Raw genomic sequence first — 26,283 nt, forward strand, 5'->3', positions numbered from 1 at the left:
GTGCAGTTTCTCCTCTGGGTGTCATTTTAAGGTGAGATCAGGTCAGCTGTCCTCTCTATAGACTAGTGCAGTGTAAGGGCCTTTCGAAGTGGGAGTTAATCTAAGAGTCAATTTACCTTCAGTTTCACTGTGAACAAGCTAGTTAAGAGTACCTGATAAAAAGGTCCTTCCATCCAGGTTGGAGACAGTCCCTTAAATTATGTCCTTTTCCAGTTCTGGTTGTAGATTGCAAGGCATCTGATCGTTGTCCAAAGATAGATTACTGAGATAAGCTTCAGAAACAAACTTAGGGTGTCTCTTAATAATTCAAGAGAATTTTGCATTAATATACCGTAACAGCAAAGAACTATTCAGGAAATGGGTCTTAGTAGATACAGACCTTCATTAACAAACTGGGATTTAACATTTATTGAAACATCTTTTTTTCCCTAAAATCACCCTCATTTTTACCAAATGTAACCAAATTAAGACTAGTTTGTTTGCAAAGTAGTTCTGGTGTGAATAAACCTGACCTGATGATTTATATAACCATAATTGATCATAGACTTTTTGCTTTGCTGAAATTTTATAGAGTCTCAGCCAAAACTTTTAAAATAAAATCTTTCAGGGCTAGGAAAGTCGTGCCAAAGGCTTATCACAGATTTTGCCTAACAAATCTGGGTGAAGTCTTCACTTTTCAAGGTCTCAAAAATTCCTTGAGATTTCTGTACTTGTTAGTGACATAACCTTCCTAACTTGTCTGATAAAGTTACTGGAAACCTAAGAATTTCCAGTCTCTGAAGGGGTCTGATAGAAAAGATAATTGTTTCCATTTGTTTATAATTTTACCAAATGTCATAATTAGCTTGAGGGGAATATTTACCCTACTCCTGGGAAACACTGATTCAAACCCATAAATTTTTTCAGATAGAAACCATAAAAGTTATAAGCACGTTCACCAGTTCAGTCCTTTTGTTAACCTTTGTAAAGTCATCAGGTTTCCCATTAGAATACCAGAACATGACAGAATTTTAGGAACTCCATATAAGTTCTAGGATACCTATATTAGTAACATTTATCATATAATGTAACCCGAGAGGATTTATTACTCATTTGATAATAATTCCCATGTAATTTAACCAATCAAATAAACACAATTAGCTTAATATATCTCTCTTTGGGATGTTTCAGGGGCCCTCTGAAGCATCCCAAAGTTAACTAGAGGTCAAAAGAACTTGGATAGAATTTGATTTAGGAAATTTTGTCCCCCCCAAATCAAAAGGGCTTAGAACAGTCAGTCAGATTCAGTCCCTGCTGTCGGGTGCGTCACTTAGCTTGCACGTGTCACAGTGGGTGTGCACACCAAGGCTCAAGGTGTAGTGAAAGTGGATTCTGCCATCTTGGGCCTCGTTGGTTCCAACCAGTTTTCCTGTGGCTAAGTCATTCCTAACAAAATCTACTTCCCCAACTAATTGTAATCCAGTCTTAGAAAATCCTGATCATGCGTAACTCACTCATTTCACTACTTTTTCATTTCTCACACTTTTTCTTACTGAAAACGCTTCCCTGAAAGGTTTTTTTTCCACGTTGTGTTTGTTTCTTTTCTTGTTAACAAATTTGTAACAAATAGAATACAGTCTTATTTGACCTCTAATAAATCTAGGTACAATAGAAGTATTATACTTATTGATGGTTCTAAAGACATGTCTGTATCACCAAGTATTAATTTAATATTGAATATTTCCTAGTTCACATGAACCTGAAATTCATTTAGCTTAATTTGGAATTGTTTGATTTGTAAGCACTTACATTTCTTTAAGACGTTTAAATAGAGCTCATTTACAAATTAATCTCAACAATATTATCCAGAGACAAAGACACATACTGAGACACACACATATCCAGAGAGCCACAACACAAGATTTGGCTTCATTTTCTAAACTTAGTCATTAGTCAGATATTACAATATAAAATTCACTAGTTTATAAATAACAGTTGGGATAAATAATATTTTTTAAAAGCTTCTTCCCATTTGCCCTTCAGTCTTAAGAATTAGAGGTGGTCTAGATTAGTGTTCCTAAGGGCCACCTCATGTGAAGAGTTGACTCATTGGAAAATACTCTGATGCTGGGAGGGATTGGGGGCAGGAGGAGAAGGGGACGACAGAGGTTGAGATGGCTGGATGGCATCACTGACTCGATGGACATGAGTTTGAGTGAACTCCGGGAGATGGTGATGGACACGGAGGCCTGGCATGCTGCGATTCATGGGGTCACAAAGACTCGGACACAACTGAGTGACTGAACTGAACTGAAGAGCCCTGATCTCAAGGCAAGGAAGAGAAAATCAAGCTCTAACAAAACAGCATCAGGTCTAAACAAAATGGCAGCCACACAAAGCAAAATGGCCATCACAAATCATAACACAGAACACATACACATACCCAACCATCCTAATCAAGCACTCCCTTAAATACAAGATTACATTGTCTCAGAAAACCTCCTATAGAGACACAGAACTTCAGATCCAAATTCTACCAGAGTAAATGAACGTAATCTCAAGTCTTCAAAGATTTCAAAGGGAGGAAAGGAAATCAGGCTGAAAGAAAAGGGGGAAGGAGGCGGGATGGGGGAGCAAAAGGGATGCCCTTACAGACATCTCTTGCCACCTGCAGATACCCAGGTGTTATGGGACTACTGGGCTTCCAGAGAAGGGAGGACTAGAAATCGGCCCTACCAGAGACCAGGCCAGGCCAGAACAGAACCAGAATTCAAACCAGAAACCAGAGCAGGGCCGGAATTCAAGTTCTCTGCCAAGCAAAGGTGATTGGCCTCCGATCCTCAGCTCAGTCTGAGGTCCTTTGACCAGACTCCTGTGTCTAAGACTGGGGGACTAGAAAAAAGGGTAGGATAGGAAGGGTTAAGGAGAGGAAAGAGAGAGGGAAGGTGAGAGAGGTCAGTAAAGTCTCTTGTTCCTTATCCTGTTGGGGCATCCTGGCCAGTTGTCTGCGTCAGGAGGAGACCAAGGACAAAAGGGTCCCAGCTGGAGCTACTGGGTTTGGTCCATTGGTGGGCAAGCTGGTCCCCAAGCACTCTGAGTGGTCAGAAGGTCATTTGAGTTCCCCAAGTAGTCAGGATGTCAGTGGTAGTGAAGAAGAGTCCACACCAGAGTCACCATTTGTTGCAGGAATGGGGACCCCTTCCAGGGCCCAGAAATGGGCTCTTGTCTAACACTCAGAAACCAATTGTCTGAGGAGACACGTGCTAACAGAGCAAGAGGTTTTGTTGGGAAAGGGCGCCCAGGTGGAGAGCAGTCATGAAGGGGAACCCAGGAGGACTGCTCTGCCTCATGGCTCACAGTCTCAGGTTTTATGGTGATGGGATTAGTTTCTGGGTTGTCTCTGACCAATCATCCTGACTCACAGTCCTTCCTGGTGGTGCCTACATTGCTCTGCCAAGATGGATGCCAGTGACAAGCATTCTGGGAAGAGGTCAGACACGTGGTGTCTCTTCCGGTTGGTGGTGGCTTACTAGTTCCGTGTTCTTTACCAGGACCTCCTGTCATAAAACAGCTCATGCAGATGGTGACTATGGTGCCTGGCCAGGGTTGGTGGATTCAGTCAGTGTGCTTCCCCTAACACACCAAATTGTTCAAACAGTGTAAACTTTTCTTTTTTTTTAAGAACGTAAAGTGGGGGTTTATTTAAGTAAGGATACGTTCTCAGGGAGATTGAGCAGGTAGGTGAGGAGCTGCCACACTGGATTTCTTTGGTAAACTGGTTATGATGGGCATACTAATGAAGGGGCAGGATATTCACTAAGGAGTAATTTGGGGGGGCATCTTCCCCAATTTTCATGCCAGCTCTATTTTCCTGAGAGGAAGAGGGATTTTTGTCCTTATTTAGCTTAAATCAGAAGTGTCAGTGCATGATGGGTACTTCTTATCTACAAGGCTAATTTTATTTTTAATAAGATCATAATGAGCAAAAGGTTACATTTGAACACAGGAGATTGCCACCTTTCCCCACCTTTCTTTGTCTTCTATTCAGACCCTTATCACCCAATTTCCCATCAGTCTGAAAGTTTCTACTTTGCTTTGTCTGTCTATGGACCCCTGCTGTTTACAAGATGTGTGGTTTCCTGCTACCTTTTCTCTGCTCATATCTAGCTACCTGCATGCTGTAAGATTTCCGCCTCAAGGAGTCTGGACTCTTAAAACTTTGTAAGTGGCAGAGGGGCTGATGGTTCATCTTCTATAACTGCTTCAGGCTGACTCTGGGCATTGTCCCTACCTGTGGATCCAGATCTCCTTACTATTTGTCAGAAATAAGGTTCTAGGGATTGTGTGTAAACTGTTTTGATTTAAAGCTAAAAGAAACTGAATGTAAGATTCCATGAGTGATACTTTTACTACAGTGGCAAAGTCTCTACAGAATAATAATAAGTGCTGCTGAAGATGAGCAGCAGCTGGCATTCTCATTCTTTGCTGATTAGGATGCAAAATAGTTATTCTGGAAAACAAGTTTTCAGTTTCTTGTAAAGTTAAGTGTATACTTGGCACTGTGATACCCAACAGTCCCACCTGTATGTATTTACCCTTAAAAAAATGAAAACTCATGTGTACACAAAAACATATATATTACATAAATATTTATAGCAGTCTGTCCACAATTGTCAAAAACTGGAAACAATGCAAATGGTCACTAATGGGTATACCCACACAATAGAATACCACTCACTAGTTTAAAAAATCACGCTATTGATACCCACACCGCTTACATGAATCTCAGAGGCTCTGTGCTGAGTGAAAGAAGGCAATCTCAAAAGCTGACACACTGTATGATTCCATTTATATGGCCTTCTTGACAAGACAAAGGGATGGGGAATAGATAAGTGGTTGCCAAGAGTTAGGTCTGGGGATATGACTATAAAGGGACAGCACCAGGGTTTGGGGGTTGATGGAACCACTCTGTCTCTATATTGTGGTGGTGGTTACACAAATCTATGCTTTTATTGTAATTTGTAGAACTGCACACCCCCAAATAGTCAATTTTACTATCAGTTCAGTTCAGTTGAGTCGCTCAGTCGTGTCCGACTCTTTGCAACCCCATGAACTGCAGCACAACAGGCCTCCCTGTCCATCACCATCTCCCGGAGTTTACTCAAATTCAGGTCATCAAGTCGGTGATGCCATCCAGCCATCTCATCCTCTGTCGTCCCCTTCTCCTCCTGCCCCCAATCCTAAATTTAAATATATGTAAGAAAAGTTAGAGAAGAATGCACAAAATTACAGTTTTATTTTTTTTAATTGTAATTTTATGAGCAGTGTTCTTATTTTTCAATTTTGTATGAAAAAAAACTATATTTACAAACATGTATAAACACCAGTGTTTGCAGTTTGGGAAGACAACAGATAGCCTTCATACTGCAATTGTATCTGAAAGCACTGTGCATCCTAGTCATTGAGGGCAGTTCATATTATGTCCAGGAGTCTGTTTATGAAATTAATGAAGTATTCAATTCACTTTAGAAAGTGGAAGTAAAAGTAATAATAGAATTTTTGCTTCTTTAAAAGTCTGTTTTATCCAGAAAACTTACTCATGTAAAATTTCCCATTCACTTTTGATGCCAAATAGATGAGACTGTGTCCAAAAGGCAATAATAACCCCACGCACACATGCATTATCTCATGTTCTCCAGTCCCGGGAAGGTAAGTGGGATAAGGATGTACAGTTCTCTTTGCAGAGAGGAAACTGAGGTCGAGGAACATTTGTGACTTTCCAAAAATGATGTAAAAGGTGATATTACCATATTGTTTTCTTTTGAGTCTTTCCTGAACATTATTAGAAATGAAATAAATGTTGTATGCCTTGAGAGAAAAAGTGCTTGTTTCCTCACTGAAAATTCAGAAGTGCTTTGACTATAACGAAACATTCTCATTTGTTTGGTTTTTCAGGATTTTATATTGCACGCTGATTCTGCCTCTGCACTACCTTCAACCTTTCTTTTCATACATCTTCCTCAACCTGCAGCTCATGGTCCTGCAAGTTCTTAATCTTTACTGGAGTTACTTAATCCTGAAGATGCTCAAAAGAAGTATATTCACGAAGGTAAGGGCCGTTCAGGTTTTATTGCTCTTAGCAAGTAGATTTCATTGCCAGAACAAAGGTGAGGCCCAGATGATGGAACATTCTACTTAATTTATAGTTAACCAGAATTTTTTTTTCTTGATTTGATCATCTTGATGAGAATTTCTTCAAAATATTTTTTTTAAATATTATAAAGAGATTGAGAATTTGCCTTTTCAAGTTCTTTATGTCTGACAGGCCCCTAATAAGTAATTTTGAACATATAAATGAAAGAACAATTTTGGGAAAGAAGTCACAGTATTTTGGATGGCCAGTTACAAAATAATTTATGAATCTGTTTATGGTCATTAAGTAGATTTCCAAGGTGTTCTTAAGAAATTGCTTTTATTAGAGGACAAGGATTTTCTGGAAAATTTTTATTCAAGAATTGATTGCTGCTTCTTAAAGAAAGTCCTAACAAGTCTAAATTTGCTCCAATTTGGGGCAGGCTTTATGGTGAGAGTTAAGTGCTGTTTCAGATCCTTAGTTCACCTTTGCTGATCGTCCAGTTTGTTGTTGTTTTTTTTTTTTTTTTAAGTACTAGTTATTTTATTATGGCATAAAGGTCTATTTGTATACATTAACTCAGTTTTACAGTAAAAACACTTTATGTACAACTGTAAAGAAACTGCTGCACAGATAGTTCCAACATAAAAACTGGTTGCTTTTTAAAAGGTCATTGAGTTGTCTGATACATAAGTTGGAAAATACTTTCTCTGTAGAAAATGGTAAAAATGGTATTTCCCAGGCTAGCCCAACGAGCCCATTTAAACCGTACAGTAGTTGAATTATATATTTATAAATATGGTTTGAATTCTGGGATCCAGGAGAAAGTTTAGCTTCATTTATTGAGTCATGTTGTCCTAAGCCGTGTAAAATGAAATTCCCATTCATCTTCTCCCTTACACTCCTGAGTATTTCCTCCTAAAGGACAAGTACACTGTCCTACTTGATAAACCAACCCATTCCTATCCAAACTTAAATGTCTGGGTTGTTATTTAAGTATGTCCAGTATCTCAGCAAAAGCAGAGTTTAATAAACCGTGATCCACAAGGCAGGAGTAGTTGGTCATCAACTACCTAACTTCCTCTGGTTTGAATGGGAAACCATGAGGAGGTCAAGCGATAAGACTGACAAGTGGATCAAAGAAGAAAAGCCAAGAGAATGTGAGAGCAGAGACATCCAGTCAGGATTCAAAAACAGAGCTAAAATCTTAATAGAAAAAGAATGCTGTCTCAAGAACCAAGGAGTTTGAGTTGGTAATCTGAGAGCCCCTTACTGAAAATGTGACTGAGTAAGCAGCAGTTGGCTATAAAGACCCAGTCAGAGAAACCAGTGTCTAACAAGATTTCAATTGTTCAAAATAATTAAATGAAAGTAAGATAGGCCATGTGTTTGAATTCCTCATGTCATAGTTTATTTGCTGAAATTCCCAGTACAGAAATTAAAGCAAGAAGACAATGCTACTCTTAAACTCCTATACCATGTACAAAGTTTCTCAGAGAAATAACACTTGAGACCTCAGAGCAATACTGGCCAGGGGCTATTTTAGGTTCTTTGGTTCCCTCAAAGCAACTTAAAAATAACCATAGTTTGTTCTTAAAAAGAACTCTAGGTAGCTGCAACCTTTCAATGAGGTAGCAGTCTAATAGGAAGAGATCCTATACTGTGGCTATATCAGCTAGGCTTTAAGAAATGAAACTGGATCGTTGTACCTAAAATCCCCAGCTTGCCTGTTACTAGAAAGGCTAACATCATTTAAAAAGAAGCTTTATCATGCACCTTCACTTGTTCTTCTCTTTGCTCTCAATATACATGTTTCCTTCTTGCTATAGAAAATATTTTCAATGGTTTTTTTGACTCTTCAGCAATGCAAGTCTCTGCCCCCTATTCCCCTAGTTCCTTCTTGGTAAATAATGTTAATTTTCCAATAGGAGGTGGAGTACATTATCATCAAGCACCATTTATCTAGCCTCCTTACTTAGGAAGAAAGTTATGGGGCCATGTTATACACCTGGAATTCCTTAAAGATACTTGCTTTCTAGTAAAATACTTGTATTTACACATATACATTATTTTTAAAATCTGTGAAGAATTCACTGAGGCATGAAATCACCTTTTATTGAGAAGCTAAAAATGTATCAAAATGCACATAACAATGGCTAATCTAAATACTATCTCCTATCAAATGTACCACCATCCTCCAAATCTAGAGCATATGCAGGCATAAACTGTATTAATCACAGTTAAGTGTGAAACCGTGCTTCCAAACATTGCTATTAATTCTCAAAAGATATATGCTAGAACCACAGAAGTAATTGGTGGGCAAGTGGCTGAGGAATACCAGTTAGAAAACAAAGCTTTGAGTGCTCAAAGTGCTTCTCTAGAAACTGTTGTATTCCCCATGGTATTTAGGAAGGGCACTATTAAGAATGAGTGTGAGTGATAGTTGCTCAGTCATGCCTGACTCTGCAACCCCATGGACTGTATAGCCTGCCAGGCTCCTCTGTTCATGGAATTCTCCAGGCAAGATTACTGGAGTGGGTTGCCATTTCCTTCTCCAGGTGATCGTCCAGTTTGTACATAATGTTCTCCCACTGAGCTTTCTTCTCCTCTCTGAAATTTTGGCCATTATTTGCCAATACTCTTTTTCTGAAAATATCTTCTTCCCTAAGAAATGAATAATACATTTTAGACAATGGAAGGGAATTTTTTTGTTTGTTTCATTTAGAATTCTAGTTTTTAATTTCAGAACAGGGGAAGAGATGGCTTAAAGAAATGAATACGACACAGTTGTTCCTTTCGGGGAAACAGCCCAGAATCTAGTTGGAGAATATTCATCTACTAGCAACTATATTTGTTGTATAGAATGTCCTGTGCCGAAGAGAGGTCCCAGAAACTTGCTGTGAAAAACAAAACAGGAATTGACTCAAGGTGACCAGGGAAAGTTTGGTTATATAGATGGAATTTGACTGGAATTTTTAAGGCAAGTTAAAAAAAAATCAAGTCATAACTCCTTCCTTGCCTAGGAGTCATACATATAAGGGAATTTTAATTAAGAATCTTTCAAGGTGAAAGTTACAGCTGGCCCACTTTTGGGTGTTACCTAATCCCTGTATAACATAGCATTGTGTCATGATCAGAATGAGTGACATATGTAATAGATATGTTTGTAGTTTATCTGATAAGCTCATCTTTTAAATCGAATCTCTGATTAATTTATTTTCCTACTTTAGCATTTGTGTCTCAAAGATCATTGAAAAGTTGACAAATGAAGTTGAGGTTGCCATAAATGACCTCTAGGTCTTCTAAATCTAGACAAAGGTATTGGAAATTAGTCTACATCTGGATTAACCCCAAATCAAATCCTGAATATTTTTTAAACTAAATTGATGATTTGAACTTGTTTTCCTAAGAAAAAATTCTTTTCTTTAGCTGGCTGCTGCTGCTAAGTCGCTTCAGTCATGTCCGACTCTGCGATCCCATAGACGGCAGCCCACCAGGCTCCCCCATTCCTGGGATTTTCCAGGCAAGAATACTGGAGTGGGTTGCCATTTCCTTCTCCAAGGCATAAAAGTGAATGAAAGTGAAGTCACTCAGTTTTGTTCAACTCCTAGCGACCCCATGGACTGCAGCCTACTAGGCTCCTCCGTTCATGGGATTTTCTAGGCAAGAGTACTGGAGTGGGTTGCCATTGAGTGGCTTAGAAAATAAACCTTTCATTGAATGATTCTAGTTTATTAAAGTTCTCAATAGTTTTTCTATGATCTCTGCAAAAATTACTTTCTCTCTCTAAGTGACAGGTACAGATGAAATAACTGAATTTGAGCAGTTAAGACAATCTGTATATCCAGGGGTTGGAAGGAAGGCAGGTCACTGAACTGAGCCTGCCCTGCCTTCGGGTCCAGCCTTCCTAGAGCTCCTGTCCCAGTCAGAAGAAGTTCCCTTTTTAACTGGTCATTGTTGTTGTTTAGGCCCTAAGTCATGTCAGACTCTTTGCAACATTATGGACTGTAGCCTGCCAGGCTCCTCTGTCCATGGGATTCTCCAGGCAAGAATAGTGGAGTGGGTTGCCATTCCCACCTCTAGGGGATCTTCCTGACCCAGGGATCAAACCCACATCTCGTAGTGAGTGACAATAATTACAGGCTTGGAAGAGATCCAGGCAGAACAAAACTTGGAAACCTAGAAAATACTCTTGTTTGGTTTCATCATGATTTTCATATTTCTGATCTCTAATGGGTAATACCAAGCCTGATTAAAAACCCTGTGGATTGGGGAGCTGTGGACAGGAATTCCTGATTTCTCATGCTGTACTTTGGAAAAGCTGTTTCCAATTGCAGTTTGACAGCAGCAGTGGAGGCCCCTGCGGCCCTAATCCTTGCAGCCCTTATGACTTCAGCTGGCTTGCATGTGCACTCTGTTTTCCACAGCAGTGGCAAATCTGGCTGTGAAATCAGCTTCTTCCTCCAAAGCCATAAAGCCGCCTTTTAAAGAATGCTGTTTGAAGGCGTAGTTGCATTGCAAAGGGGAGGAGAGGGATAGAGGCAGGAGCTGAAATTTTTAGAGGACAACTAACGAGTCAGTTTTCAATTCTGTTTAATAAATATTTAGCATTTAACACACAACACAATTGTTACTAAGGTGACTAATTCTTGATATTTATAAAATGGAATTGCAGAGGTCTGTAGGACTCCAAAATAGGAGGATTTTAAAAAATCCTATAACAGAGATTGAGAGTTTGTCTTTTCAAGTTCTTTATGTCTGACAGGCCCCTAATAAGTGATTTTGAACATGCAAATGAATAAATAATTTTGGGAAAAAAGTCACGGTATTTTGGATGGCAAGTTACAAAATAATTTATGAATCTGTTTATGGTCTCTAAGAATTTGCATGGTAGACTGAAAAGATAAAAGTGATTATTCTTTTAAAAAATTGTGATTTTTTTAAGAATAAGAAAAACTTATTTTCCCTAAGCAATGGGATTGCTGCATGCTTATGATAAATTTGCTACTTTAACAATATTGTTGTAATTTTAGGACACTAACATATACATACCATGGTTAGCAGGCAGCTTGCTTTTGAGAACAAGAATTGGCATTGAAACTTAACTGGTTCCTATAAAATGGAGGATTTTGTGATGAACTACCAGCCCACACATCACATTGGGAATTATGATGGGCTGACATATTAAGCTTACTCTCTTTGCAAACATGAGAAGTGCTTTCAGAGGAAATTAGAAGAAGCATAGCATGCTTTTGTTTGATATTACTTAGAACTTGATCATTCTTAAGTTTTTATTTTCTTTCTTCTAAATATCATACTGAGTGCTGGCCAACTCAAGCATGTTTCTGTGACATCTTAGACTGGTACATCGCCAGAACATGGAGGTGGGACTGTAGCCTGCAGCTGTTACAGCCAGGCTGGAGAAGCCAGTGCCTTGGCAACTGGCCCTAGCCATCTGCTCTTGACAAGCAGTGTCTCTTAAGTTCACAGAATGACACTTCAACACATGCAGAACTATTTTAGTTAGAGAAAGGAACACTCTAATAAGGGAAACTGAGAAAACTGAGGCTCAACCAAATTCACACAGTAATTGCGTGGTAAGGTCAAGCCTAGAAGACCCTGAGTCAAAAATTTATAATTGTTGTTGTTCAGTTGCTAAGTCATGAACGATTCTTTGTAACCCCAAGGACTGCAGCATGCCAGGCTTCCTTGTCCTTCACCATTTTCCAGAGCTTGCTCAAATTCATGTCCGTTAGGTTGATGATGCCATCCAACCATCTCATCCTCTGTCGTTCCCTTCTCCTACTGCCTTCAATCTTTCCCAGCATCAGGGGCTTTTCCAGTGAGTCAGTTCTTCACATCAGGTGGCCAAAGTATTGGAGCTTCAGCTTTAGCATCAGTCCTTCCAATGAATATTCAGGACTGATTTCCTTTAGGGTTGACTGGTTTGATCTCCTTGCAGTCCAAGGGACTCTCAAGAGTCTTCTCCAACACCACAGTTCAAAAGCATCAATTCTTCGGCGCTCAGCTTTCTTTATGGTCCAACTTTCACATCACTTCATGACCACTGGAAACATCATACTTTTGACTACACAGACTTTTGTTGGCAAAGGGACATCTCTGCTTTTTAATATGCTGTTGGTCATAGCTTTTCTTCCAAGGAGCAAGTGTCTTTTAATTTCATGGCTTCAGTCACCATCTGCAGTGATTTTGAAGCCCAAGAAAATAAAGTCTGTCACTGTTTGCATTTTTTCCCCCATCTATTTGCCATGAAGTGATGGGACTGGATGCTATGATTTTTTTGAATGTTGAGATATTTTAAAAAATTTGTTTAGTTTTTATTGAAAGATAATTGCTTTACAGAATTTTGCTGCTTTCTGTCAGACATCAATATGAACCAGCCATAAGTATACATATGTCCCCTCTCTCCTGAACCTCTGGAGCAGGACCAGATTAGAGTCTGAGCTGCTTCCACAGCAGGTCCAGAGACCAGTGCAGTGTTGCAGGGCATATTAGGGAGGTGAGGTGGACTGACTCCCACCGTGGGAAAGGATGCTGAAAGCAGAGACTCAAGAAAAACATTATTATTTTTATATTTTGAATGTTGAGTTTTAAGCCAGCTTTTTCACTCTTCTTTCACCTTCATTAAGAGGCCATTTAGTTCCTATTCACTCTCTGCCAAAAGGGTGGTGTCATCTGCATATCTAAGGTTATTGATATTTCTCCCAGCAGTCTTGACTCCAGCTTGTGCTTCATCTAGCTCGGCATTTCGCATGATGTACTTTGTGTATAAGTTAAATAAGCAAGGTGACAATATACAGCCTTGAGGCACTCCTTTCCCAGTTTTGAACCAGTACATTGTTTCATGTGCAGTTCTAACTCTTGCTTCTTGACCTGCATACAGATTTGTCAGGAGGCAGGTCAGGTGGTCTGGTATACCCATCTCTTTAAGAATCTTCCAGTTTGTTATGACCCACACCGTCAAAGGCTTTAGCATAGTAAATGAAGCAGATGTTTTTCTGGAATTCCCTTACTTTTTCTATGATCCGAAGGATGTTGACAGTTTGATCTCTGGTTCCTCTGCCTTTTCTAAACTCAGCTTTTACATCTGGAATTTCTCGGTTCATGTACTGTTGAAACCTAGCTTGAAAAATTTTTGAGCATTACCTTGCTAACATGTGAAATGAGCACAGTTGCAGTAGTTTGAACATTCTTTGGCATTGCTCTTATTTGGATTGGAATGAAAACTGATCTTTTCCAGTTCTGTGGCCACTGCTGAATTTTCCAAATTTGCTGACATATTGAGTGCTTCATTTTAACAGCATCGTCTTTTAGGATTTAAAATAGCTTAGCTGAAATTCCGTTACCTCACTAGCTGTGTTGGTAGTGATGCTTCCTAAGGCCCATTTGACTTCACATTCGAGGATGCTGGCTCTAGATGAATGACCACACCATCATGGTTATCTGGGTCATTAAGACTTGCCACCTGGGAAGCCCTATAATACTTAACCTTTCCTAATTTTTCAGGGAAGATTAATAACCAGAAAATTAATTTAAAACAGTTGTATGGAGTAAAAAATAGTACAGAAACAAACTGAGTAATCAAAATAGTAGATTAAAACATAGATCCTTCAATTTATTTTTGAACTTTTAAAAAGCATAAAACAGTTTTCTGATTATTTTTTAAATGATTTTTAATCTTTATTTTTTTACCTCCTAGTAAAGCATCAATTCTTTGGTGCTCAGCTTTCTTCACAGTCCAACTCTCACAACCATACATGACCACTGGAAAAACCATAGCCTTGACTAGACAGACCTTTGTTGGCAAAGTAATGTCTCTGCTTTTGAATATGCTATCTAGGTTGGTCATAACTTTCCTTCCAAGGTGTAAGCGTCTTTTAATTTCATGACTGCAGTCACCATCTGCAGTGATTTTGGAGCCCCCCAAAATAAAGTCTGACACTGTTTCCACCGTTTCCCCATCTATTTCCCATGAAGTGATGGGACCGGATGCCATGATCTTAGTTTTCTGAATGTTGAGCTTTAAGCCAACTTTTTCACTCTCCTCTTTTACTTTCGCTGAAGAATTAATGCTTTTGAACTATGGTGCTGGAGAAGACTCTTGCGAGTCCCTTAGACTGCAAGGAGATCCAACCAGTCCATCCTAAAGGAAACCAGTCCTGGGTGTTCATTGGAAGGACTGATGCTGAGGCTGAAACTCCAATACTTTGGCCACCTCATGTGAAGAGCTGACTCATTGGAAAAGACCCTGATGTTGGGAGGGATTGGGGGCAGGAGGAAAAGGGGACGACAGAGGATGAGATGGCTGGATGGCATCACCGACTCGATGCATGTGAGTTTGGGTGGACTCCGGGAGTTGGTGATGGACAGGGAGACCTGGCGTGCTGCGATTCATGGGGTTGCAGAGAGTCGGACACGACTGAGCAACTGAACTGAACTGAACTGAAAGCATTTAGGGTAATAGCTAAGACTAATGGCTCTATGTAGATTCATATCTTGAGCATTATTATTTCTCTTCATTGCCTCAGTTTCCTCACCCATAAAATGAGGCTGATAATATTAGTGCCTGCCTTGTAGGAGCAAGCCCTTAGTAGAGTGTCTGGCACCCAGTGCCCACATGATAAATGTTAGCTGCCATCATCACTCTCACTGTTATAAAGCAGCACTATTCCTTGTGCTGAATCCCAGAGACCCTGTGAGTTTCAAGTGACCTGGCAGTTTACTTGCAGTCAAGCTCTGTCTTCCATTTGCTTTCTGCCGGTGGCTCCAGTGACAGTTTCCAAAGCTGTCTTCTGCCAGTTGACTTTCACAACTCACATTCTAGATGGTACTTTGGACACATTCACTCAGATATCAGCATTTTAGGGAAGAAACATAAAATCTGTAACGTCCAAGAAAACTTCAGTTCTCTTTTGTTAGTCAGTGATAGTGGATGTAAAAACAGCTGAACAAGACATCATAAAAATATCACAAAGACTGACCATTGAAGTGCAGTGTTATAAAAATGCTATCGGTTTGTATTTCCATATGTCTGGGTATTATGTAGATTAATTAGTTTAACAATCTATTCAAGAAACAACAGTGGAATCTAGAAAATTTAATAACAAAAATAATTTTTCAAAGTTACTGGACTCAAAGAATTTCAAATTTGAATGTTTTTCTATACTTGATGTTCAGTCCAACCACAAATTGAGAATCACGTAGAATTTCGGAGCTAGCAGAGACCACTAAGTGTCTGGTAGGAAGCCAGGGTCCCCTCACGGTGCTACTACTGCTGCCTACCCCTGACGTCCACGTGGATGGTGGTTTCTGTTGTCTGGAGGAGGGGAGAGCTGAGTGAGGAACGCATGTACCTCACCCAGGGTCACCCAGGACTGGGGCTTCTTGAGGTTAATGCTGTTCTCTGCCTCCCCAGGAACAGTGTACGTGTGTATGTGTGTTTAGTGTGGCTTATGGTCACTTCCCACAGACTTCATGATCTTGTCATTGACTTTGCTTGGTTACCTTGGCAAATAATCAGTTAATTCCAGCTCTTCATAGAGGCTGCTCTTCAGAAAATCTCAGTGAAGGCAAATTCCCATTGGGAGATTTTCTGGTGTAAATCAATCATACATTTATTTTACACCTGAGTGTAGAGTTGTTTAAAGAAGTCAAAGATAATAAAAGAGATAACATATCTTGAGTGAGGGCCAAGCCCACAAGTAGACTGGCCTCTTCTAAGCCCCATGCCCCCATCGGAACCCTTGCTGCTTTGCCCTCTACTGAGAGGCCTCTGCAGTAGGCCCACACGTACAGCCAGGGCCCTGAGGTGGTTGCTTGGGAGAAGCCTCAACCTCACATTCACAGTGGAGGTGGAAGTGGCACAGAACTGGAAGGAGAGGATCACCTGCCCAAAGGGGAATTGGAGGCGTGGATGGAGGAAGGGACTTCCTAAGGCCATGCAAATCCGGACTGGAACCACCAGCATCCTTCTCAGGGAATACCTCTTTTTCACACTAGGATAGCATTATGCAGGCATTTTCTTACACTGGCATGGGTCAATATGTTTTCTAAGCTACTTGGCAACTCTTCTGTTGGTTTTTTCCTAAACTGTTTCTTGTTTCTGTCAAAACAGTCACTGGGAGGCATATACCAAGATGCACACACCCAGTCACTGGGAGGCAACCCCTCTTCCTGTGGCTGACAACAGCAGTGTATCTTTCCAGCTCTTAATTCCAAGCACACTGACCTCTGAGGGAGAAAGATTATATTAGGATTTTTAAATAAGTAAAAACAAGATTTTATTTCAGTTTTCTTCAGCTATCCTCTGTTCCTTTGGAATCAGGCATAAAAAGCAGCTGGGTGCTGGTAGCTGAGTGGGGCCTGTTCCCTCTAGGAAGTTTCAGCTGCTGGGTGTCTGTTTAAAAATAACAAACCTCCCTTTCTTGCAGTTGCCCATGGACTATGTAATTATATGGTGATTTTCCATACTTAATCAGGTATTGGCTCCCTATGCATGTACCCTTAAGTTTCTTGTCTTATCTGTTTTCTAACAATGGTTATCAAGATGCTGTTCTTGGAGGTACTGGACCACATAAGTTATTTGATGGACAAGCGGTTAACTGAAGCTGTTGTAGAAGGAGGGCTCCGGCTCTGGTGAGAGCTGTCCCATGAAGTATTTTTGAGGACAGCAATGGGTGTTTAAATCCTGCCTTTAGTTCCGCTGTCCCAAATGTTGACCTGATGTTCCCCTCATAGTGTATTGCTGAAGTTGAAAAGGAAGGGGGGCTATGGGGGAAGATCGAAGTGAAAATAGATAAAAGAAACTCCGACATCTCTTGTACTCATATTTTAAAAAAAAATAATTTCACAAAATGGAATGGCTTTTTACACACTTCTGAAAGGAATAGATACTCTTTATTTTGTTAGTAGAGAAACAGGTGCGTGAGTACATGCACATAAACACACATACACACACAAATATTTTATATGGAACTTGAGTTTTGGTTTCTGTATCGGCCTAGACAAGGGGACAAGCACAATTCACGGCTTTTAATAAATCTACACATTCACACCAGAATGTGAAAGTTTTATTAATGGGCTCTTGGGCCAGAGAGACTGTTCACAGCACATGGGAGGAAGAGTGTGCCTGACCAATCCTGTGCCTGTTAGTCTCCCGCAGTTTTCTGCGGCCATAACCCCTCTGTGCCCCTACTGCATAAGACTCAGGAGCGGCTTTACATAACACAAAAGGAACCTTATTCCTGAAAATCCATTTTGCTGTAGATATGGATAAAACTCGTTCATTTTTAAAACATTTTCATGTTGATTTATCATATGGGCTTTAGCGCTTGAATGATTTATGATGCAGATGGCTTTATCCGAGTTCTGTTTAGGGAATAGCAAGCATGCCATCTGTGGAACTCTGACTTTCAGGGGAGCTATTTTCTGTTTTCTGCAATTAGTATCTCCTCGCCACACGTGTCAGGCTCAGGAAATCTTAAAAGCGAGCAGCATCAGGTACATGCTCCCTTCCTGTGGCTCTGAAGTGTATCTTGCAGGCCTGCCCTGAGACCTGTCATCTCCTCAACATTGCCGTGAGCAGCTCAGGCCTGTAGGTGTGCTTCTGTAATGTTTTTGGTTTGACCCTGGAAACTGTGGTCAGGTCTGCTAAGGAAATGGGATTGGCTGTTCTTCCTTGTTGGCTGGGTTGGGACCTCCAATCCCATCACTGGAGCACTGCGTTGAGGCCTGACCACAATGAGGTTGCAGGCTAAGGTGAATACTGGTCCTACTCAGTAGCTTCACTAGGTGGCTGCTTACATCATGATCTGATAGAAGCCAGTCAACCTTTCTGCACCCCCAACAGTCAATTTATCCACTTCTTTGGGTGCAAGATGATGTGAAGAGTGTGGAGAAAGTCCAACCTTTGGGAGGCCCCAAGATCTCAGCTATCCAGAAAAAGAATAATGAGGGGGAGGTAAACTCAGTGAAGGCATAGAAGAGACCCAGTCAGACTTTGTCTCCTTTCTGTAGCCATTGTTTCTTCCCCATATCATGTGTGAGGATGAGTGTGTATGTGTATGGATGCATATGCAGAAGGCTTTAGGGGCTCTCTGGGATTCCACACCTGTGAGGGAGAAAAGGGAGCTGAACTGGGCAGAGGGAGAAATTAAAATGTGGTGCAGTTGCTACAAAGGCCTCAGCCCACCCTCTAGAGCATGCTAGAGCTGAGTGGCCCTTCAGAGATATTTCAGTAAAGCAGTGGGACCAGACCTCTGTACCCCAGAAATAACCTGTCACTTGGATGTGGGCTGCCCTCCTGTACCCCAGCAATAACCTGCCACTGGATGTGGGCTGCCCTCTGGAGAGGGGTATAACTCTGGTCAAGGGAGCTCGCTTTAGCAAGGGTAATACCAGAGAAGAACACAGCTAGATGCTCTCACAGCTGGGAAATCAGAGCTGTGGTCCTGAATGGGCTTCTGGGCTGTGCATCGTGGGGTCGACATGGCCTCCAATTTCTGCCTGCCCTGCCCCAAACCTGACACCAGCCCCCACAAAGAGAACTACATCTACCCTCTGTAGGGAGGCAGACTAGAGATCAGAGGGTATGGGTTCCCAAACACTTAGATGTGAGGCCCCAAAGAAGTTGTTTACTTTTCATCCTCTGTATTCTTTCTTTTTTAATTGAAGTGTAGTTGATTACAATATTATATTAGTTTCAAATGTACAAGAGAGTGATTCAATATTTTATAGATTATATTCCATTTAAGGCTGTAACCAAATAATGACTATATTTATTTCCCCACATTGTATAGTACGTCCTTGTTGCTTGTTTATTTTCTACATAGTAGTTTGTGTCTCTTAATCCCATTTCCCTATATTGTCCCTTCCCGCTTCCTTCTCCCCACTGGTAACCACTAGTTTTATCTCTGTGTCTATGAGACCTTTTCTGTTTTATTATATACATTCATTTGTTTCATCTTTTGGATTCCACTTATAAGTGATAATGTAGAGTATTTGTCTTTCTCCATCTGACTTACTTCACTAAGATCCGTTTATGTTGTTGTGAGTAGCAGAATTTCATTCTTTTTATGGCTGAGTAATATTCCATTGAGTATATATACATACACCACATTCTTCTTTATCCATTCTTCTATTGATAAGCACTTAGGTTGTTTCCATGTCTTGGCTATTGTAAATAATGCTGCTATGAGCATTAGGGTGAATGTATCTTTTCAAATTAGTGTGTTTGTTTTCTTCTGATATATCCCCAGTATGAAATTTCTGAATCATATGGTAACTCTGTTTTTAGTTTTTTTTAGCAAACTTCACACTGTTTTCCATAGTGGCTGCATAAATCTACAGTCCCACAAACACTCGGTGTGTGTGTGTGTGTGTGCACATGCGCTCTGTTACTCAGTCGTGTCTGACTCTGCAACCTTGTGGACTGTTGCCAGCCAGGCACCTCTGTCCTTGGGATTCTCCAGGCAAGAATATTGCAGTGGCTTGCCATTTCCTCCTCCAGGGGATCTTCCCTGACCCAGCAGTCGAACCTATGTCTCCTGAGTCTTCCTGCATTGGCAGGTGGGTTCTTTACCACTGAACCACCTGGGAAGCCCCACAAAATTGTACTAGGATTCTAAATGATAACCTTGCTGGGTAGAATATCCTGGGTTGCAGGGTTTCCCTTTCAACAGTTTTAGTATATCATGCTACTCCCTTCTAGCTTGCTAAGTTACTACAGAAAAATCAGCTGTTATCCTTATCATATACAAACGGTTCCCTTGTATCTCTTTGTTTTTCTCCTGTTGCCTTTAGAATTGGCTCTTTGACTTTTGCCATTGTAATTATGGTCTGTCTTGGTGTGTGTCTGTTTGGGTTCATTTTATTTGGGACCCTCTGTGCTTCCTGTACCTGGATATTTGTTTTCTTCTTCAGGTTTCAGACGTTTTCAGCCATCATTTCATTAAATACATGTTCAATCCCCTTCTTTCTCTCTTCTCCTGGGATACTTGATGTTATCCCAACGATCCCTTAAACTATTTCCATTAAGAAAAATGGTTTTTTTTCTTTTTGCTGTTCTGATTGTGTGCTTTCCATTATTCTGTCTTCTAGTTCGCTAATGTGTTCCTCTGTATCATCTAGTCTGCTGTTCATTCCTTTCAGTGCTTTGTTTTTTCATTTAAGTTATTGTATTCTTCAGTTCTGACTGGATCTTTTTCATACTTTCTAGTTCCTTGTTAATATTTTCACTGTGTTCATCTGTTCTTTTCCCTAATTCAGTTTGCATTCTTATTAGTAATACTTTGAATTCTTCATCTAGTAAATTGTTTATTACTGTTTCATTAGTGTTGTTTTTCAGGGGGGTTCTCTTCTTCAGTTGAGACAAATTCCTCTGTCTTATTTTGCTTGTCTTCTCTCTATGAAATGAGGTAAAATAATTACCTATCACAGTCTTGAAGGAGTGTCCTTCTGTGGGAGCATCCCTATGCAGTCTGCGTGTACCCAGTGGCCTTGTTGGGAGAGCTCGATTTGGCATGAACACGAGTCATGCCTTTCTTCAGGGTGAACTGGCAGCTACCACCTTGGAAGGAAGGGCCTGGAGAAGGAGGAGCTAGAAGCAAAGCTGTGTCTGAGGTAGTGCTTCTACCTCTGCCCAGTGGGTGTCACCCCTTTGTTGGTGCTTTTGCTATTACTGTAAAAAAGCCACAGATTGCCCAAGCACAGAGTTTAGTTAAAGCATTTAAAAAGCACAGCTCTGCAATTTTATTAAAGCTGTGGTTGCAGATGTCATTCCCAGAGTGTATGGAAGAGCTGTGGCAGAGATTATTCATAATTTTACCTTCTTAGCATATTTTTTATCATTGTCAAAGTTTATTTTGTTAAGTAATCCTTGCAGTAATTTTTGAGGCCTGCGCACCAGGGCCAGCTGCTTACTTTCACTAATGGGTAAATCATGATTAATTCATTATTTATGATTCATGTCTTCAGTTGTTGGAGCAGAAGCTCTGTCTAACTGTGTACTCTGTCCCGGCCCTGGCACCCTTAGCTCATAAGGGTAGCAGAGTTGGAGTAGGAGGGGCTGGGTACTCAGGGAGGGTCAGGACAGGGGTTGTGGCAGCCTGGCTACCATCAGAGATGAGATCTGCCTCTGAGGCACTGTGTCTGCAATCGCCAGGACTGGCTGCCTGCTCCCTGCTCAGTTGCCACTTGGATTTGAGCTGCTACAGCATCTCACGGTTGAGATTTTCCTTGGTTGTAGTTGCCTATGCTCCCGTGTGGCATTGCAACACAAGGCAAACAGTGCTGGGGTATTGGCTCAGCTTGGGCTGAGGGGCACACTAGGGTAGTCACAGAAAACCAGTCAGACAGCCATGTGGTCTCAATCCAGTCTTTCTACCCTGCCTTAGGAGCAAGCAAGTGTTCCCATGCTTCTCATGAGCAGAGTCTAGCTTTCGCTCAGACCTTCTGTTTGTGTTACCAGTCCTTCTACTAGCCAAGGGGTCTCAGCTTCCCTTTGTTGCACCCCAGGGCTGAGATGGCCAATATGTGGCTCAAACCACTCACTCCCTAGGAAGCATCTCCATCCATGTCATCTCCTTTATCTCTGAGTCCCCTCCAGGGCCCAGGTCCAAATGCAATTGCTTCTCTTTCCTTCCTGCGTGTGTCTTCCTTACAGTCTTGGTTGTATAGGAGGTTTACTGCCAGTTTTCAGTTAGATTTCAGTGAGAATTTTTCCACATGTAGGTGTGTTTTTGATGTGTTCATGGGGAAAGGCGAGTTCTGTGTCCTCTTTCTCTGCCTTCTTGATTTGCGTCTCCACCTTCCATTCTCTAATTCAAGTTGATAACTGCCTACCTGCCTTACAGGGTTGTGGTAGGGATAAAATGCTGTGATGTAAATGAAATTTTCCCGCATAGATCACAACCTTGTTGTGGTAAAGGGGCTTGTGTAAGTCAATGAAGCTATGGACAATGCTGTACTGGGCCACCCACGGGTCATAGTGAAGAGTTATGACAAAACGTGGTCCACTGGAAGAGGGACTGAGAAACCACTCCAGCATTCTTCCTGTAAGAACCCCATAAACAGTATGAAAAGGCAAAAAGATTTGACACCAGAAGGTGATCTCCCCAGATTGGATAGTGTCTAATATGCTACTGGGGAAGAGCAGAGGGAAATTACAAATAGCTCCAGGAAGAATGGAGTGGCTGGGCCAAAGCAGAAATGATGCTCAGTTATGGATGTGTTTGGTGATGAAAGTTAAGTCTGATGCTATAAAAAACAATATTGCATAGAAACCTGGAATGTTAAGTCTATGAATCAAGGTAAATCGGATGTGATCAAGCAGGATGTGGCAAGAGTGAATGTCAATATCTTAGGAATCAGTGAATATCATCATCTTAGGAAATAAAATGGACAGGAATGGGAGACTTTAATTCAGATGACCATTATATCTACTACTATGGGCAACAATCCCTTAGAAGAAATGGAGTAGCCCTCTTAGTTAACAAAAAGTCTGAAATGTGGTATTACTTGCAGTCTCAAAAACAACAGAATGATCTCAGTTCATTTCCAAGACAAAGTATTCAATATCACAGTAATCCAAGTCTATGCCCCAACCACTGATGCTGAAGAATCTAAAGTTGACTGGTTATATGAATTCCTACAAGACTTTTTTAGAAGTAACACCAAAAAAAAAAAAAAAAAAAGATGTCCTTTTCATCATAGGAGATTGGAATGCAAAAGTAGAAAGTCAAAAGATACTTGGAGTAACAGGCAAGTTTGGCCTTGAAGTACATAATGAAGCAGGGCAACAGATAACAAGAGTTTTGTCAAGAGAACAAACAGGTCATAGCAAACAACCTTTTCCAACAACCCAAGAGACAACTCTACACATTGACATCACCAGATGGTCAATACTGAAATCTGATTGACTATTTTCTTTTCAGCCAAAAATGGAGAAGCTCTTCACAGTCAGCAAAAACAAGACCAGGAGCTGACTGTGGCTGAGATCACAAACTCCTTATTGCAAAATTCAAGCTTAAATTGAAGAAAGTAGGGAAAACCAATCGGAGAAGGCAATGGCACCCTACTCCAGTACTCTTGCCTGGAAAATCCCATGGACGGAGGAGCGTGGTGGGCTGCAGTCCATGGAGTCGCTGGGAGTCGGACATGACTGAGCAACTTCACTTTCACTTTTTTACTTTCATGCATTGGAGAAGGAAATGGCAACCCACTCCAGTGTTCTTGCCTGGAGAATCCCAGGGATGGGGAGCCTGGTGGGCTGCTGTCTATGGGGTTGCACTGAGTCGGACACGACTGAAGCAACTTAGCAGCAGCAGCAGCAGCAGCAGCAGGGAAAACCAATAGGCCACTCAGGTATGACCTAAGTCAAATCCCTTATGATTATACAGTGGAAGTGACAAATAGATTCAAGGGATTAGATCTGATAGAGTGCCTGAAGAACTATGGATGGAGGTTTATAACATTGCAGAAGAGGTGGTAACCAAAACCATCCCCAAGAAAAAGAAATGAAAAAAGGCAAAGTGGTTATCTGAGGAGGCTTTGCAAACAGCTGAGAAAAGAACAGAAGCAAACGGCAAAAGATGAAGAGGAAGATATACCCATGTGAATGCAGAATTCCAGAGAATAGAAAGGAAAGATAAGAAAGCCTTCTTAAGTGAACGCAACGAAATAGCAGAAAGCAGTAGAATGGGATAAACTAGAGATCTCTTGAAGAAAAGTGGAGATATCAAGGAAACGTTTCATGTAAGGATGGGCATGATAAAGGACATAAGCAGAAGAGATTAAGAAGAGGAGGCAAGAATATACATCACTATACAAAAAAGGTCTTAATGACCTGGACAACCATGATAGTGTGATCACTGACCTCGAACAAGACATCCTGGAGTGTAAAGTCAAGTGGGCCTTAGAAAGCATTGCTATGAACAATCAATGGAATTCAAACTGAGCTATTTCAAATCCTAAAAGATGATGCTGTTAAAGTGCTGCACTCAACATGTCAGCAAATATGGAAAACTCAGCAGTGGCCACAGGACTGGAAAAGGTCGGTTTTCATTCCAATCCCAAAGAAGGGCAATGTCAAAGAATGTTCAAAGTACCGCACAACTGTACTCATTTCACATGCTAGCAAGGTAATGCTCAAAATCCTTCAAGCTAGTTGTCAGTAATATGTGAACCGAGAAATTCTAGGTATACAAGCTGAGTTAATTGCCAACATCCACTGGATCATATAAAAAGCAAGGGAATTCCAGAGAAACATAAACTTCATTTACTATGCTAAAGCCTTTGTGTGGATCACAACAAACTGTGGAAAATTCTTAAAGATATGGGAATACCAGACCATCTTACCTGCCTCCTGAGAAACCTGTATGCAAGTCAGAAGTAATAGTTAGAACTTTACATGGTAAAGCAGTCTAGTGCAAAATTTGGAAAGGAGTATGACACGGCTGTATATTGTCACCCTGTATTTAACTTACATACATCATGCAAAATTCTGGGCTGAATGAAGCACAAGCTGCAATCAAGATTGCTGGGAGAAATATCAACAACCTCATATATGCAGATGATACCACTCTAATGGCAGATAGTGAAGAGGAACCAAAGAGCCTCTTGATGAAGGTGAAAGAGGAGAGTGAAAAAGCTGGCTTAAAACTCAGCATTCAGTAACTAAGGTCATGGCATCTGGTCCCATCACTTCATGGCAAATAAAAGGGGGAAAAATGGATTTTATTTTCTTGGGCTCTAAAATTACTGTGGATGGTGACCTGCCATGGAAATGAAAGACACTTGCTCCTTGAAAAGTGATGACAAAGTATTAGAGTATTAAAAAGCAGAGACTTCACTTTGCTGGCAAAGATCGATAGAAAAGCTATGGTTTTTCTAGTAGTCATGTATGGATGTGAGAGCTCTGAGCCCTGAAGAAGTTATGCTTTTGAATTGTGGTGCTGGAGAATACTCTCAAGAGTCCCTTGGACTGCAAGGAGATCACACCAGTCAATCCTAAAGGAAATCAACCCTGAATATTCATTGGAAGGACTGATGATGAAGCTGAAGCTCCAATACTTTGGCCAGCTGGTGCAAAGAGCTGACTTGTTGGAAAAGACCCTCATGCTAGGAAAGATTGAAGGCAGAAGGAGAAGGGGGCACAGAGGATGAGATGGTTAGATAGATGCTCATGAATCTGACCTAACTCCAGGAGAAGTGAAGGACAGGGAAGCCTGGTGTGCTACAGTCCCTGGGGTCACAGAGTTGGACACAACTTAGCAACAACAAAAGTGAATGAAATTACTCTCCACACTGTGAGATGTGGAGAAATATGTGGTAGTGTCATATCATGGAACCAAACGTTGCAATGATTCCAAGTCAGTCTCAACCCCAGTATATTTTCCTGCTCCCCCCTCACTCCTAAGACACTTGTTTCTCTCATGTTGTATATACTTTTTGAGCTGTGAAAAATAGATTACAGAGCCCTGGCCCACCCAGGGCCAGGAAGCATTGAAACACTTTGTTGAGGTGTCTGGTGAGAAAACCTGCCACATGAGGGTTTTTGGAGTGAGAATGGGTGAGTAGGCATAGCCTGAGCCCCTGGACACTGCCCTGTAAAGGGGTCAGGGGTCAGACTGAGCCTTCCCAAGAAGTTTCATAAAGCTGTTGGGAGGCAAGTGCTGGAGTCTGGTAGATCTGGTCCCTCATCTGCTCACTCTCATCACCTGTAAAGAAGGCGGCCCTCCTGCTCCCAGTCTTCACAGAAGGTCCTATAAGTGCTGACTGCCTCTCTTCCCCGTGTGTTCCAGAGGCATCCTTGAAGTTAGCAGGTCTGTCTCTGGCTCGGAGCTTCTCAGCAGTGAAGACACTAGAGACATCCTGGGCCAGGTGATTGTTGTAGGGGCTGTCCTGTGCACTTTAGGATGTTTTAGCAGCACCCCTGGCCTCTGCTTACCAGATGTTAGTGATACCCTCACCTACAGTTATGACAACCAAGAACGTCTCCAGGTGTTCTCAAATGTTCCCAGGTAAAAATCTCCATGATTGGGAATCACCTCCTATCTGTACATATATCCTTTTCCCCTTTCCGTAGAGGTAGATCATGTTTTCTTCCTCAAGCACAGAAACAGTTTTATTTACTTACTCACTCCTGTTTTTTG

The 26,283-nt window shown here is 41.1% G+C and overlaps 1 protein-coding gene across 1 annotated transcript in view; it reads left to right on the forward strand.

The window, feature by feature from the left end:
• Positions 1-26,283, forward strand: part of CERS3 (ceramide synthase 3) — a 140,163-nt gene that overhangs the window by 69,070 nt on the left and 44,810 nt on the right. Inside the window, exon 9 of the mRNA XM_069559189.1 lies at positions 5,935-6,088. Within this exon, the coding sequence (XP_069415290.1) occupies positions 5,935-6,088 (154 nt within the window). The remainder of the gene's footprint in view (positions 1-5,934; positions 6,089-26,283) is intronic.

This window comes from Ovis canadensis, chromosome 18 (genome assembly GCF_042477335.2).
Source record: "Ovis canadensis isolate MfBH-ARS-UI-01 breed Bighorn chromosome 18, ARS-UI_OviCan_v2, whole genome shotgun sequence".
Classification (NCBI taxonomy): Eukaryota; Metazoa; Chordata; class Mammalia; order Artiodactyla; family Bovidae; genus Ovis; species Ovis canadensis.